This window comes from Pyrus communis, chromosome 9 (genome assembly GCF_041283825.1).
Source record: "Pyrus communis isolate YQ-2024b chromosome 9, ASM4128382v1, whole genome shotgun sequence".
Taxonomy (NCBI): Eukaryota; Viridiplantae; Streptophyta; class Magnoliopsida; order Rosales; family Rosaceae; genus Pyrus; species Pyrus communis.
Window position 1 is genome coordinate 9,150,792 of NC_142573.1, and position 19,067 is coordinate 9,169,858.

Below are 19,067 nucleotides of genomic sequence, written 5' to 3' on the forward strand. Positions count from 1 at the left end.
CCTCAACTTTCATCATGATACAACCTCTCCACTCATCATCAACTCTCAATACGTCCCCGCACATGTAGCCAATTTTCCAGCCTACACATGGATAACAACTGGGTGACGCATGGAACACGTGTGGCCTTTTGGGCTTTCACATAAGGGACAACTTGCCATGATATTATGATGAAATTGAGGTTCCATCATAAAATTAATTGATAATATGAAAAGTAGTCCAAGATTATATAAACCCTTAGCGAGACTTGTCCCCCTCATCAATGTGGGACACACTCTCCATATAACATCAAGTCTGACATAGGTATGTCTTGGCCTAGATTTATTATTGCTTGATTTTGTTTGGGCTGTTAGCCTCGTTTTCCAATTGCTTCAGAGTTCAGAAGTTGCACTCGACCCATCGTCTAATTTTAGGGAGCTTTAATGAAAAAGGCTTGGACCAACAAATATTTAACCAAAAACCATCCCAAAATGTTATTTAACCAAAAGGGCTCAAAGTTTAATAAAAAAACTATCCAAAACTATTGTCCACAGTCCAAACTTACAAGCCCAACCCACTATAAATATACACTTCCATAAATACCCCTAAAAGATTCAATATTGTCTTGACTCTTCACCAACCTCAAACTAGCACGGAACCGCCATAATAACTCCCTGTCTTCCTATCAAATCGAATTCCCCCATTTCAAAAACCACCAAATCAAAGTTGAAAAAGGAAGCATTCATCCGAACAAAGCTGCTGAAACAAGTTCAATGGCATAAACTCTGTTGAAACAAATCGGCGAAAAAGCGGTGCAAAACGTACCAGAACCTCCGTCAGAACAAACCGGCGAAAAAGATTTGGAAAACGTACTAGAACCTCCATGTGAACAAATTGGAGAAAAAGAAGTGCAAAACACACCAGAACCATCGTCGAAACAAATCAAAGAAAAACTAACATTGTTTTTGGAAAAAAAAACTAACACTGTCTCTGAAAAAAAAAATAAAAAACCAAAACATAAAACTGTTTTTGGAAAAACATAATACTATTTTTGGAAAAATCAAAACATAACACTGTTTCTGGAAACAAAAAAAAAAAATACTGTTTAGGGAAAAAAAATCAGATATAATGTTTGTGTAAAAACTAACACTGTTTCTAGAAACCCAAAAATATTTATGGAAAAAATTAGAACCACCGTTGCAACAAATCGACGAAAAACTAACATTGTTTATGGAAAAAAAAAACTAACTCTGTCTTTGGAAAAAAAAAAAAAACCAAAATTAAAACTGTTTTTGGAAAAACAAAAAAAATAACACTGTCTCTAAAAAAAAAAAAAAACCAAAACATAAAACTGTTTTTGGAAAAACAAAAAATAACATTGTTTCTAGAAAAAAAAAGAACCAAAACATTAAACTGTTTATGGAAAAACCAAAACATAACATTGTTTCAGAAAAAATAATCTGATACAGTGTTTGTTTTGTTTGTGTACAAACAAACACGTTTTATTGGTGTACAAACAAACACTGTATCTGAAAAAAAAAACCAAAATAACACTGTTTTTGGAAAACAAAAAAATAACATTGCTTCTGGAAAAAAAATGTTGGCAAAACTGTATATTGAAAAAAAAAAAATACATTGTATTTGGAAAAAAAAAAACTGAACAAAAAGCTAACAAATCTCAAATTTATTTTCTGAAGAAACAAACGATGAACTCCACTGAAGAAGAAAAATTGAAAAACAATACCTCGAATACACTATGAAAAATTGAAAAACACTACCTTGAATTCTTCTTTTCTTCTTCATCAAATTGAAAGGTTAATAATCAGCTGAATGAGGAGAGAAGGGCAGAAATTCACCTTTGGCTTTTTTGCCGATGTTGGTGAAAGTGCAGATCCCTTGCTCATCTTTACAAAGAAGAGAGAGAGAGAGAGAGAGTGTGAGAAATTTTGGGAGGGAGAGAGAGGGAGAGTGACAAAATCATACCGTTTTGCTTGTAAGAGATCGTTTCCAATTTTCACAGAGATGGAGACGGCTCAAAATTAGGTTTGGGATTGAGGCTGTGGTTTTTACATAGTGATAGAAAAATGGAAGGTTTTGAATGTCAAGAAAAAATGGGGGAGAGAATATGAGAGAGATCCATAGTGAAGAGAGATTAACGGACAAAAGCTTGCCGTTAGGGATAAAATCGTAAACTCAATATTTTGGCCATTTTAATTAGAATGATTTAGTATTGGGCTTTGTCCTAATCATTAAATAAAGTTATTACATGGTTTTTGGTTAAACTCAAAATTTTCAAGCTATTTTCATTAGTTTTCTTATAATTTTATGAAATAAACTTGAGAGTTCTCTTTTTTTTCCTTTTTTTTTTTTTTTTTTTTCTTTTTAGGGTTTAACCATGGCTTTGCTCCGGGTTATATTATCATTTGTTAATTAAGTAATCGATTATAAATTCCATCAAGCAAGAATAAAAAATCCATGGACAAAAAGAAAATTAATTGTTACATGAACTTTATATTTGCAAGGCTCTTTAGCCAAAATGGTCCTTGAGATTTGCATAACTCCTCACTTTAGTCTTTAAGATTTCAAATCAATAGAAGTGGTCCCTGAGATTGTCCACCATCCATCATTTTGGTCATTCCGTTAAAAACTCTATTAAGTGTCCCGAAGCTCTTGGTGGGAAGTTTGGGCAATTTTCAAAGCTTCGTAACTCAATCGTTTCTTAACCAAATTCGACCCATAATATATCAAAATGAAGATAGGAAAGTGTAGAATAAGATTATACCTATTTGAGAGCCCAATGGTTGCCGCAGATGGTCGGAAAATAGCCTCAAAGTTAACTGGTCCAAGGGAAATTTGGAAAACTTGCCGAAAACTGGGTAAATTTTAAATGTTCATAACTTCTTCAATACTCAACGCAATCAAGTGATTAAAAAAAGAAAATCATACTTCTCAACGAGACGAAGAGAATGGTACCTTTCTCAATGGCTAACTCGCTGTGATTTGGCTGGAAAACGGCTCGAAAGTGGCTGTCTTGGTCTCGAGTTAGCCACTTTCGAGCTGTTTTTCGGCCAAACCATGGCGAGCTAGCTATCAAAAAGGTACCATTCTCTTCTTCTCGTTGAGAAGTATGATTTTAGTTTTTGAATCACTTAATTTCATTGAGTATTAAAGAAATTATGAACGTTTAAAGTTTACCCGGTTTCCGGCGAGTTTTCCAGTTTTCTCTCGGATCAGTCAACTTTGAGGCTATTTTCCGACCATCTACGGCAACCATTGGGCTTCCAAATGGTATACTCTTATTCTACACTTTCCTATCTTCATTTTGATATATTATGGGTCGAATTTGGTTAAGAAACGATTGAGTTACGAAGCTTTGAAAATTGCCTAAACTTCCGGCCAAGAGCTTTGGGACACTTAACAAAGTTTTTAACGGAGGGACCAAGACGATGGATGGTGAACAATCTCAGGGACCACTTCTATTGATTTGAAATCTCAGGGACCAAAGTAAGGAGTTATGCAAATCTCAGGGACCATTTTGGCTAAAAAGCCTATTTGCAAAAGGAAATAGAGTGTGAGGAAGTGAAGGTAAAAGAGTCTTATATCGATAAAAGAGAAACCAAACAAGAGTTTATAAGGAGTTGAGTTACTACCTCATATTGCCAATAATTTTAGGGTAATGCTAGAGAAATTGAAAATTTTAAACTAAGTTTGCAAATCAAATGATATGGTTGTGGATGATTGAATTATTAACTAAGTGTCAATTAACGTACTTATTTGTTATTGGTGACACATCATTTGGTTTAAAAATTTGGTCTTAACTTTCTTCAGAAAGAATATATATTACATGAATTGGTAATGCAAGCAGTGGCAGATGCATTGAGGGGCAGGGGGTCAGCTGATCCCCCAAACTTTGGTGAACGTCTGTGGATACTTGGGTGCTGACCCTCCGAACTTCGGTGAATGTACATGGATACCTTGGGTGCTGCCCTTTTGAAGATTAGAGTTAGTTTCATACATGCCTTCCAACTGTTTGATAAAATGTCTAAAAGAAGAGTGAATGAAATGGTAATCTCAGTGAATAACAAAGCATCATCATTCTTGGACAAACATATTAATGAGATGCAATGATATCAAACATTGTTAGTGTGTTCAAGATAAGTATATTTCTTTGTTAAGCATTCATATAGGAGCAACCTTGGAACATATTAGTTACCATCGTAAATGAGGCATTAACAGGTGTGCAGTATGCTATTCCAAATGACTTCAGGCCTACCAAGATTTGATGAAATGGCGATATGCATGCTATTTCTGGTAAAAAAAATTGTGCGTTGCGCGTGCTTTTCTTACTGACCTCCATAATATTATTTCCTGGATTTGCCACTGAATGCAAGAAAATGAATTCTGTACATGAGAACATGGGATACATGATCATCGGGGTTCTGGTCTCGCTTTCAAACTAGAACCTTGGTTGCTTGCTTCCAGTTAGTCTTGACAAGGCCGCCTCTTGTTGCCCAGTCATCCGCATTCCCCAAACTCGAGTAAATCCTCATGGGTTGGTTTTTAGGGAATGGGACTCCAGCTGATTCCAAATCGCGGAACACTCAGATTGGAATCTTGTCCACCAAGAATCTACGTAACATTTGCACAATTATTAGAAAGTTGTTTATCCATACGTAACACCCCCCTTCACGCATGGCATCTGACTTAAAAGAAATTAATTAAAGGTTAGTGCATGTAGTACTAATTACATAATGCGTTGACTGTTCCAGACAATCGAATAGGTGTGGAAGGCTTTTGTGGGATCGAACCAAAGGTGGAACTGGGGAGGTGGGTGACCACCCCTAATGCCAAACAATATGTAATAACATAAACTAGGTATATATACAGGTAATTTAAGTAAAGGGATATTCATTTTTTTTGAAAAAAAAAAAAGAGGATTAATCGTGGAACTCATTTCACATTAAACTTTAATAATCTGAACCGTCTATTAAGTAAGTCACGATTTATAGATCATTATTACAAAAATTCAATAAAATATGAAACCCCTTGCCCCTTAAATTATCACGATGAAATTCCAATGCTTTTTAGAACATAGTGTTCATCAATTTATTTGAATTCAATTAGATGCCTTAGGTATTTCTAATTTGACTAAATTTTGCAAGGATGATTTATGAAGTGTAACTTGAAAATAGACGGTTTGGATCGTTGAAGTTTGATAGGATGTGAAATCCCCCTTTTTTTCAATCCCTTTTCTTATAGAGTGGTATACATATAAATATTGTGGCTAGCTGGAGACAGATTTGGAATTTAAGAATAGAAGCTTAAAAGAGAAGCAGGAAGCAGCATAGGAAGGCAGATACTACTTTAAGAATGGCATATTGTGAAGGAAGAGTTGATCAGCTTGTTAATAATTTGCTGATTTTGGAACTAATACAATTTGGCTGGTGCAGTAGACTGCATTATTATATAATTTAGTTGAGAATAAAAACACAATAAATCTTTACATGCAGTTTCTCTTCTGCTCGCAGAGTGTAACGCGACATGTAGCTATAAAACCTGAACCGTTTTAGCAGGGTTGACCAAAAAACCAAGATTTGGATGGAGTTTTCTACTGTACGTATCTACACGGGTTGCAGTACTCGAACTGATCCCGAGTTACTTAGGAAATGTTTGGTATTGTATTAAAAAAAATTTATAATGAGAGAGAAACAGGAGAGAGAAAGAGAGATGACATGTGACTAGTCCTTCCGAGTTGATCTCAAACTATGTTCTCCATTCATATGCCATGCATGGGAAATGTAGATCATTGCCCTACGTTCTTTATACTTCCCTTATCATTTTTTATTTAAACTTATTCTTATATATATATATATATATATATTCTAGACTACTATTAGCAATTTAGCAAATATTTGTCTTATTCACTTATACTTGTACGTGACAATCATATGAAAAGCCAAAAAAAAAAAAAAAATGAAAATAATTATCAAAAGTAGCTTTCTATCTTTTGTTTTCAAATTTCAAAAAACTGAAAACAGAAACTGAAAATTGAAAAAGAAAAAATTATCAAACGACCTTAATTAACAAGTAAAAGTATGCATGTTAAGCGCCACAACCAAAATGTACGTTGTAGCTCCAAAATCAAGACATTGCACATGTCATAACCAGCATCTGGCTTCTTGTGCTGCTTCCTGCTTCTCTTTTAAGCCTCTATTCTCAAATTGCAAATCTGTCTCCAGCCAGCCAGCCAGCGATCTAGTTTGTATTATATTGTACAATATAATACAGTATTGCATCAACTTTGGCAGTGCAAATAAGTCAAAACCCCAGGCACACCTCCCCCAGTTTTGCAAAGGGAGCTTAAGATTAGGGTTTTAGTTTTTTAAGTACTGCCAGCTCTATTCAACGCGGCATACTAGTTATATAAAGGGCTTCACAACGCAAATTATAGCATCAAAACCCAAACAGCCTTACCACTCATCATATTTCCCTTCAAAGCAGCTGCTTAAACTTCTCTTGCTACCTCTCTTGGTCTTTTGTTCTACTACTAGAAATGTCTTATTCGTCTAAGGTTTCGATGATACTTTTTCTTTCTTTGTTCATAAATTCTTTGATGGCCATGGCGGCCCAAGCTGGAAATTTCTATCAAGACTTTGACATTACATTTGGCGATGGACGCGCTAAGATACTCGACAGAGGAAAGCTTCTCACACTCAACCTTGATCAGGTTTCTGGGTCTGGTTTCAAATCTAAGAATGAGTACTTATTCGGAAGAATTGATATGCAAATCAAGTTGGTGCCTGGGAACTCAGCTGGAACTGTCACTACCTACTATGTAAGTACTCTCAATCCTTACTATGAAGATTTTAGAGAGACGGACTAATTGGCCACTCCTAACCAACGCAGATATTGGCCCTAACTTAAACTCTTCCATTATTGATGTAGTCTCAATTTTGTTGTTCCATTTTTGTTATATATGCAATTGCATTGGTAGTTTTTGAAACAAAAATGTATATATATGCAGTTATCTTCTGAAGGTTTGACTCATGACGAGATTGACTTTGAGTTTTTGGGTAATTCAACTGGTGAACCCTACACTCTCCATACAAATGTGTTCAGCCAAGGAAAAGGAGGCAGAGAACAACAGTTCCATCTTTGGTTTGATCCCACAAAGACCTTCCACACCTACTCAATTGTTTGGAACAGACAAAACATTATGTAAGGGCATACACCCACAACTAACCAGTTTTTTAAGGTCAGATGTCACACGTGAGCGGACGTGTTGACAGTATCACAAATTATATAAACCACTTTCTAATGCATGCATATGAAACGTTATGCAGATTCTTGGTGGACAGCATTCCGATCAGAGTGTTCAACAATTTGGAATCAGCTGGAGTCCCATTCCCTAAAACCCAGCCCATGAGGGTTTACTCAAGTCTTTGGAATGCCGACGAATGGGCAACAAGAGGTGGCCTTGTCAAAACTAATTGGACTCTAGCTCCTTTCACTGCCACTTACAGAAATTTTAAGGCCAATGCTTGTATTGCTGGATCATCATCCTCATGTGCCTCAACCATACCTACTAATCCATTGACAGATAAGAGTGCATGGGAAACTCAAGGGATTGATGCCGCAGGCCGAAAAAGACTTCGTTGGGTGCAACAAAAGTTCATGATCTACAACTACTGCTCTGATTTTAAACGCTTCCCGGAAGGCCTTCCAGCTGAATGCAAGCAATCCAGGTTCTAATTTGAAAGCGAGACCAGAAATCCAGATGATCATATAGCCTCTCTTCTCATGTGCAGCATTCATTTTCTTGTATCACCAATTCCTTTATTATATATATGTATTCTTTTATTCGTTTTTTTATTCCCCCATGGTCTGTGTATTCTTGAACTGAATTGGGTTTTAGAATCAAAGCCTTATGATTATCAAATGATTAGTCCATTTTGTTCAACATTATCAGCACTCCAAATGTTTGAAAACAGCATCAATGTGGAAAACTTGTGCTTGTTTAGTTTTCTGATTCACAGCTAAATTTTTTACGACTAGCACTCCAAGATTTTGATATCAATAGACTCTAATAGACACATAATCAACAACCACAAAGAAAACAATCAATCAAACATAAAACAAATGAAAGTTTTGATCTGGGTTTCAATAAATAAACAGGAGCAACTCAGAAGATAGCATGTTGAAGAAAATAGAACCCTTTTGTAGTTCTCAGACATTTGCAGGGCTATTGTTTAATTTATATTTAAGTTTATAGGAAGATAAGGCTGGTCTAAATCAGTTGACTAGTCCTTCCTAGTTGATCCTAGGCTGTGCACTTCATCACGGTGTCAAATGACATACGCCGTGTGAAATGTAAAAGAATTGCGGTTCTCCGCATTTTCTCATATTTATTATTTAAAACTCTTCTTATCTTATTCTTGACTATAATTAGCTAGAACAACTTCAAAAATTATTATCTTTTAATTTGACTATACATGTACGTAAAAATTAAATGAAAAAAAATATTCGATGGAAAGAAAGGTTTGTTGACTTGTGAGGAAAAACTAGCTAATAAGCAAACAAACAAGAGCTCGGAGCTCCTAAGTAAGAACTCCAACGAGAAAATGGGACTCTTTAAGAAATCGCTCCCCGGTCACGAGCAGCCAGTGCGTAGTTGAAATCCCGCTCGAGTGACTCCCGAAGTGCACGAGCGGGCGATGATAAATTTAGATTCCTGGTGCAGAAAGTAAAATGGGTTTTGGGTGGGGTTTCAAGGTTTTCTTACTGTTTTGGGATTCTATTGTAATCTAAAGCCTATCTACTACAAATATAACTTAGAATGGTTATTTATTTATTTTTTCCTAAAAAGGGGGACAACTAGTGCCAAGCCACGGTTGTCCACTCCTTCGGGGCCCGGAGAGATTATGAGAAATTTCACCTTGCTCATTACTAACTGTGGATGCAAATTTCTTCCTCCTTGTTATTGGACAAAATTGTACCTACAAAATAAATAACACCTTAGGTCAAGGTCAAGAGCCTCACACGCCCACGATGAATTTGGGGGGGGGGGGGGGGGGGGGCTTTGGCCGAATAACCTTCGATGCCAAAGTTAGAATTTTGAAAGATAAGTGTTTGGAGAATTTAGAGAGTTTAGTATGAGAATTGGAATTGAGTTTTAGAGAGAATGATGGTGTTTATATAGGGGTGTGGCCGGCACCCTTGGGAGGAGATGGACCGGCCACTTGGATGGCTTTTTGAGTTAGATTCTTGATTTGTACCTAATTAGTAAATTAATTGAATAATAAATCAATTAATTAACTAATTAATATAATTAAAAACGAATGATTTGGGGGTTACCTTATGGAGAGGATTTGATGAGGATGGATGAAATAGGTTTTGAATTAATACCTATTTTGGGAACTTTTAACTTGGTTGAGGGATGATTGCCCACTACTCGCGCGTAGAAATCTCAGTGTGCCTCGAGGGTAATTTGTCCTTTTTACACAAAAATCCACGTGTCGCCTCTTGATTATTTTTGGCTCCACAAATGCCCCCACACCTGTTGGGCTGCTCGCAGAAAAGGGCAACAGGTGTAGAGATTTCCTTGCTTTAGGAAACTTAGGATGTTTCCTATTTTGATGTAGATTCCGTCTTTAATAGGAAATTACATCTTTCTAGGAAAGGGAAATAAATTTCTCTCAAAGCCTATTGAAGTCCACCTTAAGTGGGTTATTAAATCAACTTTGGAGAGCTATTTATTCTACCTTACAAGAGAGAGAGAGAGCTTGGAGGATATTTGTTCCCCCTCATCCAGCAATCTTCTACATCTTGCTTGTGCAAAGGATTATCTTTCGTTGCTTGCTTCGTCTTCTTGTTGCTTGTAGGTAAGAAAAAATTAATTTTCTTGTCTTCTTAATTTTTGGAAGCCTCGAGGCTTGAAATTGGCTCGACAGGAGTCGAGGAAGTGTGAGAAAGTGGCTTGAAAAGCCACGGTTTCAAAGGCTGCCGTGGGGTAGCCTTGGCATGAGGGTAACTTAGCTCGGGCCGAAAATTGGTGGCGCATGGCTGGCTCGGGCTAGGTAGTAAGGCGTAGGATTAGGCCTGTCGCTCGAGCCGTTGGTGACGGGCCAAGAGGTGAGGTGCGGGCATCCCTTATTTTATTTTTTTTGAAGCTGGGCTAGGGCCCATGCTTGAGGGAGGAGAGGAATAGGCTATGGCCTACGAGTTGTTTTTTTATTTATTTTTTATTTGAAGGCTGGGCTAGGGCCCGTGCCTGGGGGAAATGTGATAATGGCCAAGAGGCCTTTTGGGCGAGGGGCTTGCTGTGTCATGCCCTCATTTTTTGTTTTTTTTAAGCAGTCGTCTAACGAGTCTTCTTCATGTCTTTGTAGAACTTCTTCAAGCATGTATTCCTCGAACCACAAGAATGATGATGGTGTGCCGTCATTGTACCTTCAAGGCGGGTCTTTGAGCAAGGTTGGTTACTTCAAGGTTGCTCACTTCAAGATTAGCTTCGATGAATTGTTTAGAGACTTCCTTGAGGCATATTAGCATGCCATTCCATCGGGAGTGCGCGTGAAGCATGTTAAAGATGGTAGTATCGTGAGCCATGTGATAGATGTTGGAAATGTGCCCTAAAACGAATCATATGATGATACTTTATGGACATTTCACATGTTAAACTAATCTAGTTTAATATTAAGGGCAAACATTATTGTTTGAGCCGTCTCATATAAATGTTATATGCTTAAACGATAAGTCCAAGGAATATGTGATTGGAAGAATGCGATCTAAAGAAGTTAGATTCATGAGACCATTCTTTCGTTGACACATCCTAAACGTTCCTGATCATAGGATTGTCAATTGGGCATTGACAGTCCGTTAAGATCAGTACGTGCTATGTCTTCTCTCAGGGAGAGTGACTAGTCTCGAGTCATTGGTGTGTGTGACATCAAGACAAGTACGTAGGTGCTCAATAGAGAATGAGTTCACTGAACACGATCAACGAAGAGTTCTCATATTCATGTCACATGAGAACTCATGGTTGGGATAATGCAAATTAGTCTTTTGACCTGAGGCATCACAGTTGTCTTGTGGTTAGGTCCTTAATCTTTGATTATGTCAAAGTCACTCTATCAGGAGGGTGTCCACGGCATCGTTGGGGTTAAGCCACTTAGCCATGGAGGCAAGTGAATGCGCAACAAGGGATCTCTAACCTTCAAACTGTTTGAGGGAGAATACTCTATGATATGATTAAGAATCTTTGGCCAAAGTATGAATGAGATTTAGGAATGTGTTCCAAATCACATTCAAGGTAATCATATAAGCACAAGACTCACATTGGATAGTAGACATGAATAAACTATCAAACCAAACAATGTGGTCAAGAGTATTGTATTAGAGAAAGACCGTATTGCATTTGTAATCCTAAAACTGAATAGGTTCTCCACCTCTTCTGATTAGCTTAGGTAACCATGACATGCTGCTAGGCGTCAACCATGGTTTGTGGAAGCCCTAAAAGTGTATTATCACTAACGGGAGAATTGAAAGTAAGTTTCAATTCACAATCGATTTGAAAGAGTTTGAATCGCCCACTGCCTCGCTAAAAGGAACCTAATGGATCGTACACCGTGTAAGGTAGAGATTGAAGATTCAACGAAGATGAGTAAGAATAATTAAATGGTTTAATTATTTATGGCAAGGATTAATTAATATGTTAATTAATCAAACGAATAAGTTCGTTAAAGACCTCGGGATAGTTTTGGACCTTAAGGCCCAATGGGCTTCGAACGTCAAGTCCATTGACTTAAGTTGTATGACAACTTAATCAATAATGATTCACAAAGGCCCAAATAGCCCAATAAATCCCCTTAGGCCGGCCATTTAGAGGAGGGTAGTGAACTTGGCTTAATTGCAAGTTTGCCACTCCATTGTGAGGTGGTATAAAGACATCTTTATAGCCATTTCATCCTTAGGGTTTTTCTTAGGAGTAAAGATGAGAACACAAACCTCCCTTTGCTCTCAAAGAGGCCGGCCACCTTGGAGGGATCATCCTCCAAGGTCACTCATTTTCTTCTACAATATCTTACCTTGGTGTGGAGACTTAGAGGTTCTCAATTTTGGGAACTTGGAGAAACCTTTTCATCCATCCAAATCCATGGATCTAAGATGCAAGGAATGAAGGCCCTCTCTTTGGGTGATTAGCCTTTGCTTATGCAAAGAGGAATCTACAAAGGTATTGATTTCTCAACTCACTTTGTTTTGAGTTGAGTCTTGGTTCACCTATCTACTAGGCTTTGAAGTTCATGGGTTAAGTTTTGTTTTTGAGTGCATATAAACATGATTCCGCCTTTTAATTGTTAATTGCATGTTGTTGATGTTGCTCAAATGAACTTGTTTTTCACAAATCTTCCTCTAATAGATCTCTGAGAGCCATCAAGTTCCACCTCTATTATTTTGTGTTGGGGTTTACTTTTCTTATACCGCATTTCTTCCAAGAAGTGCTTTGCTCCATAAAATGTGCCCCTACTCAATGTTCTCTGAATGCGGTTTGTGTGATGGTGGGATTCCACAATCTAAGCTAATTCTTTGACTTAGATCTAACCGTCAATGAATTTTGGTACTTCTTTGACAAATGACATATGAAGGGAGTTAGGTATTTATGCTAAGCTGCTATTCAATTTTCTGATCGTCTCCTGCTGCTTTTTTTAGATTCAGATTTTGACTCAACTCTTAAGACTTCTCCGGACATGAAGAAAGTGCATGTCGTTCTAGGTATCCCCTCCGAACACTGTGAGTGTCGTTGGCTGCTTAGTCTTCTTCGTAGGGAGAAATGTGAGCTGCCCTTGAGAGAGGAGATAAAACGAATCAAGGCTGAGGCGTTGGCTCATCCTATTACTATGGTGGAGCCTGCTGCAAATGAAGGTGGGAAAAAGAGACCTTCTTCACCTACTCAAGAGACCCCTACTGAGAAGAAGCCTAAGACTTTTTCCGCTGCTTGCGAGGGTTCACCAGCTGTGCTTGTGATTGACTTGACTTCCTCCAAGGGCAAGAAAGATGAGGCTACTAGATTTATGCCGGTGGCACCTACCATTCTGAAGGCTGTTAGTTCGATTGCTGATAGGATTACCCATCATAGAAGTTCATCTGTGCCTCTGGTACTAAAATTCGCGTCAAAACATTCATTTGGGGTTAAGTCCGGTTCACCTTTGGAGAGACTTGCTACTATGAAGAATGACAAGGTGCCCCTGCTTGCTAAAATGGTGCCAAAACCCGTTTCCTCTACTGCTGAGATCGATTGACTTGCTGAGAAGAAAGAAGCAGCTCATGCAAGCAGTCATGAGAAATCCACCAAGTTTGTTTTTGGGGAAGTTGCTGAGATTGTGCGCTTTTGAAACCAGATATGCTTGAGGACATGGATGTATATGCCAAGTTTGTTGATGGCATCAAAGGGGTAGTTGGCCCAAGTTCTTTTATGAAGCACACGACCGAGTATATGAGGACTGCTCTGCTGGCCATGATGCAGAAAACGACGATTCTGGCAGCTGAGTTTATGCTTCTTGATTGAGAGGATACCAAGGCTGCCAAGGAGGTAGCAAGAACTGTGGTATTTAAAGCTTACTTCTCGGCTAAAAAAGTCAAGAAGTTGCAATCTGAGCTTGTTTCTTTGAAAAAGGTCTAATATCTTTGCCCCTACTTCTCTGTAGCTTGAGACCGCTCGCCAAGAGATCATGGATTTAAAGACTAGGCTTGGCGTGGTCCAAGTAAGGTATAAAAGTGCAGAGATGGAGATCGGGTGTTGCATACATCAGATTCAAGACCTTGAGCGTGCTGTCGTTGAGCTCTACTCCGCTGCTTATGCAAAGGATGAAGAATTGATCGCTGCTTACAACTAAGTGATCCACTTCAAGAAGGTTGTTGATAAGCTTGAGCCTCAAGTGTTGGAACTCTTCGAGAGTGGAAGATTGGATTACTGCTTAAGGCAAATGCAGAAAGATCGTCACAATGTAGTGATGGAGGAATACTAAGAAATTCATGAATATCTTTCAATATGAGTTTAATCTAACACACACTTGCAGTACAATTTGCTAAGGTCTTGTATTCTGCCTCAGTTGAACTGCTAGAAACAGAAGTTTGTTTCTTTAACTACCATGAAATAGGGTTGTTTCCCAAAAATACGACATAGTCAGTTATAGATCGTCTGATATTAATGTCTGTAGCTCAATTTGCATCAGAGTATGCATGTATTTGTGTATCAGAAGGAGTATAAGTGAGACCACAACCTATAGTTCCTTGCAAATACTTCAAGATTCGTTTAACCAGAAATAAATGTTCATCAGTGGGGTTATTCATGAATTGACAGACCATATATACAAAGTATGCAATATCCGGTCTAGTGAAGGTTAGATATTGCAATGTCCTTACTATACTCCTATAAGAACTTAGATATGCAAGAGGAGTGCCTTGGGAAACTAACAACTGAATATGAGGCTTTGATGGAGTTGGTGATGGCTTGCAATTCTTCATTCCTGACTTTTTGAGTAATTCCTTTGCATACTTGGGGTTGAGATATAAAAAGCTCACCATTTGATCTATATTGAATATGCAATCCAAAACATATGTTAGTCTTCCCATGTCCTTCAATTCAAAATTTTCACTGAGCTTAGTAATAACATCCTGAATTTTCACCGAGTTTGATCCCGTGAGTATGATGTCATCCACATATAGAAGAAGAATGAATATATCAGTGCCATCATGCTTTATAAAGGGACTAGTATCAGATTGTGAAGCCTCAAAACCAAGTGAGGTAATACCCCAGTAAATTTCAAATTCTAGGCTCTTAGAGCCTGTTTCAGGCTATACAAAGACTTGATTAACCAACAAACATAACTAGGGCATATATAATCCACAGATCCCTGAGGTTGCTTTATATATATATATATATATATATATATATATATATATATATCTCTATGCAAAAAATGCATTCTTTATATCCAATTGTCTTAGTTCCCATTTGTGACAAGTAGCAAGAGCTAGTATCAATCTTACTATTGTGTGTATAACAACAGGATTGAATGTCTCAAAATAGTCAATACCATGTTCCTAAGTGTAGCATTCAGTTACAAGCTTTGCTTTATACCTAGCAATATTGCCATCAGGTTTTTTCTTCACTTTGTACACCTATTTACTCCCAATTATTGTTCTGTTAGTAGGTTGAGGCACTAATTCCCAAGTACTTTGTGACTTCAGTGCATCAAATTCATCTTGCATAACATGTTGCCAATTAGAATGCATTGATGCCACTTTGAAGTTCTTTGGTTTTTCAGTCAATGATATCAGCCAAGAATGAAAAACCGCAAAATAGTTCATCATTTTGTAGTTGTAACGACTGTAGTTCAGGTAATGATGCTATATATGCATTTTAAGACTTCTTATTGATTGCTTTTGATTGTAGTCTATTTTGCATATTATGAGTTCTAGACATGTTAGGCATAACAACACTTGTATCATCATGAGTAAGAGATGTTGAGACATGGAGCATTACCTGGAGTTGTGCTGAATCTAGGATAGGTAACAAGGAATGATATTGATCTTGTATTTGAGTAGGGGTGACATTGTTTTAGATTCATATGAAGAACTTGTTTCATGTTGTGAAGTACTAGAAGACAAACCCTGTGTATTGCTTCTTCTATGTTGAGATGAACAATGAGATGCTCATTGTGACATAGATGTATTTGAAGTCTGACTTTGTAAAAAATTTAAATGAGATGTAGAACCTGATATCACAGAATGTTTGTTTGCAAGATTTACCATTGTTGTAGGAGAATGCTGCTGAATATTGACTATAATTGGGACATTAGATACTAGTATTACACGTTGATCATAAACTGAACTTTGGGAAGATACTAACTTAGATGGGAAAACAAACTCATCATGTAGCACATGTCTTGATAAAACCAGTTTCTTGGATGTCAAGTTATAACAGATTGCTCATTTATAGTCTGCAGCATATCCCAGAACAATATACTTTGTTGACCTAGATTGAAGTTTATTATCATTGTAATGTCTGAAATATGGGAATATTGCAGAACCACATATTCTCATAGGGATGTGCTTTCCACACAACCCATTTTACTTATCACACACCCCTTTGATAATTTATGTCCGTTGATCTTCTTCAATTCATTCGATTCGACGGTCGAAAATTAAAAAAGTGTTTGAGAAGTAAAATGAGGTGTGTGGATATCACACCCCATTCTCATATCATTCAACACAGGGTTCTTGTCATACAGAGCAAAGAAATGAGAGTTCATATATAATGCCTTACATGGCATCCTGTTAATTAAAAACACAACATGTGCACAGGCATGATACCAGTAATATTGAGACAAACCTGCAACACTTAACAATGTAATTGCTGTTTCAACTATATGTCTATGCCTTCTCTTTGCCAAACCATTTTGTTGTGGTGTATAAGGACAAGAAATCATATGTACCATCGCATTCAGTTCTAAGAATTCTTAAAAAACTTTGCTTGTAAACTCACCACCACTATCTGATTGCAAACTTTTAATCTTGACACCAAATTGAACTTCAATAAACTAGTAAAATTTCACAAAGATATTGAAAACTTTTGATTTATTGAATAAAGGGAAGATCTATACAAATCGAGTACAATCATCGACAAATACTACATAGTACCTATATCCTTCAATTGACTTTACAGGTGATGGTCCCCAAACATTTTTATGAATTCTATCAAATGAAACTATACATCCAGTAACCTTTACGAAAAATGGTTTTCTAGACATCTTTCCATGAATACAACTAGTACATAGACTCTGAAAATCATCTAGAGTATGAGATACTTGAGACTTAGCTAGCATGACTGATAAAACTTCATTGGTTGGATGCCCCAATCTTTGATGCCACACAGAAGGCTTCACTAGCTGTCCAAGAAAAGCAATTGCATCATGAAATGTAGTAACCAGAATCTGAAACAATGTACCAGGCCTACTCCTTCCTTTGTACAAGATCTCCCTGGTCACCTTGTCCTGCACAAAAAACCAAGTATCATCATATATCAACCAGCATTTGTTATCCTTCCATAGTTGAGTAACAGAAAACAAATTTACTGCAATTGAAGGTACATGAACAACATTCTTTAGTATGAGATAATGAGAGGGTGTTTCGATTAGTGTAGAGCCCACACTCATGATATTCAGACTTTGACCATTTCTAATCTTGATCTTTTTTGAACCATCAAAAGGAGTAACTTGATTAAGACTTGAGATATCAGTAATGATATGGTGTGATGCTCATGTGTCCATAATCTAAGTAGTAGGATTGAAATTGGATGAAGATACTTGAGCATTCATGGCATTTATAGAAGAAGATGGATATTGTATATCTAAACCATGTTGTTGTACAAGAAACATTTATGCAGGAATTTGATATGAACAGTTTGCTGCAAATGGAACAATTAGTAATGGAGGTGGTTATGACTAAAGATTGTATGTTGGTACCATTGATGTAGGTGGTGCAGAAGCTTGATAAGCATAATTGCCTCTGTGATAACAATAAAGAGCAATATGTCTTTTTTTTTCCCTACATATCTGACAGTCTGAAACAACACAAGAAAATTGATGACCATTTGAACCTCTGTGATAACAATTAGGAGCAGTATGTAATCTCCTTTGACAAATCTAACATTTAGGTTGTGGTGGACCCCTGAATCTATATTTCTAGACCAACCATTATTAGATCTACAACTATTTGAGTTCCTACCTTTGTAATTTGACTTGAATGAGCCATTTCCCTTTTGCTGACCTCCATTATAAAATCTTTGTTGACTTCTATTGAAATTTCGTGAAGGCATTTGTTTACAGAAATTCTAAGAAGATGGATCCATATTTCCCACAAAACCTGAACCAAACTCACTTCCAGGATAAAAACTAGGAGGTTGTTGAAAATTAGTAGACTGCATAAAACCAAAAGGTTGTTGAAATCCAGGAAACTGTTGAAATCTAGAAGGTTGCATAAATCCAGGGGATGTTGAAAACCAAGACTTTGCTGAGACTGTTGTAAACCATTGGCAAGTAATGGAACACCTATGATTCTTCTGCCAGTGCAGGAAGATTCAATTCCAGAGGAATTAGAACTAGATGCCTCATTCTGAAATTGAGATCCCATAGAAGTAGAACCTCCTTACATATACAAAGCAGCCATATTGTGAGATAAAGAATTTATCAGTGTCTCATTCTGTCTTTCAACACCAAGTAGTAAAGCTCTAAATTCCTTCATTGTAATAGAGTTTTCCCTAGCCCGAATTATAGTCCTAATTGTAGCATAGCATACTTCTTAAGCAACCTAGCAAGAGTTGCAATCATCACATCATATCTGCAACAGTGTTCTAAAAAACGCCCTAGGCGGCCGTCTAGGTGCTGGGCGGACACCATTTGAGGCGTTTTATTGCAAATTACCCGAGCTCTAGGCGGTGCTAGGCGGCTGGGCGTTTTTTTTTTTTTTTTTTTTTTTTTTCTTCTATTTTGAGTTTCTAACTTCTAATTCATAATTTCAGATTCTATGAAGATGAGGGAAGAGAGAGAGAGAGAGAGACAACCAGTGAATTTTTGCAGCTTGTCTCTGTGAAGACGAGGGAAGAAAAAATGCATTTGCAGCTCGTCTGTGAAGAGTGCAAGAAGAGAGAGAGAGAGGGTTAAGCTTCATGAGGAGGGCGAGGGGCTGGCCGATGCTGCCGACGGTACCGAGAACGGCGACTTTCCGTTCGAGGATGGAGGTGGAGGAGTAGCTGCGGCGAGCGACTCGGTGTACGGATCTAGCGATGGAGATTGAAGGCCTCATTTTTTTTTTTTTTTTTTTTTTTACTTTAGGAGTGTCGAAAGCTTGCTGCTTCTAATTGCTAACACTGAAACAACAACAACAACGACTAATTTACAAAGTGAGAGATTGCGTACTGTATATATTTATGGTTGGCTCCTGGGAATCCAAGGTCAAAAGCATGGTTTTAATTATGAAAACCATGGACTCTGACATGGTTTTAAACTTTTAATTATGAAAACCACCCATG

The 19,067-nt window shown here is 37.4% G+C and overlaps 1 protein-coding gene and 1 long non-coding RNA gene across 2 annotated transcripts; one reads left to right on the forward strand and one right to left on the reverse strand.

The window, feature by feature from the left end:
- The first annotated feature begins 6,452 nt into the window (after nucleotides 1-6,452).
- LOC137740019 (xyloglucan endotransglucosylase protein 7-like) lies at nucleotides 6,453-7,849 on the forward strand. Its single transcript, XM_068479804.2, has 3 exons — nucleotides 6,453-6,812; nucleotides 7,002-7,195; nucleotides 7,321-7,849. The coding sequence occupies exons 1-3, from the start codon at nucleotides 6,531-6,533 to the stop codon at nucleotides 7,727-7,729; spliced, it is 885 nt and encodes a 294-aa protein (XP_068335905.2). The 5' UTR covers nucleotides 6,453-6,530; the 3' UTR covers nucleotides 7,730-7,849.
- An 8,751-nt stretch (nucleotides 7,850-16,600) lies between these two features.
- LOC148694192 (uncharacterized) lies at nucleotides 16,601-18,585 on the reverse strand. Its single transcript, XR_015966889.1, has 2 exons — nucleotides 17,765-18,585; nucleotides 16,601-17,031 (listed from the first exon to the last, which is right to left on the reverse strand). It is a non-coding gene; the product is annotated as an uncharacterized LOC148694192 (long non-coding RNA).
- Nucleotides 18,586-19,067: the final 482 nt, after the last annotated feature.

Excerpts from the sequence above, each read along its gene's own strand:
- LOC137740019 (XM_068479804.2), top strand. The coding sequence starts at position 6,531 with ATGTCTTATTCGTCTAAGGTTTCGATGATACTTTTTCTTTCTTTGTTC. Across the intron at positions 6,813-7,001 it reads GAACTGTCACTACCTACTAT|TTATCTTCTGAAGGTTTGAC; the intron begins GTAAGTACTCTC and ends ATATATATGCAG. Across the intron at positions 7,196-7,320 it reads TGGAACAGACAAAACATTAT|ATTCTTGGTGGACAGCATTC; the intron begins GTAAGGGCATAC and ends AACGTTATGCAG.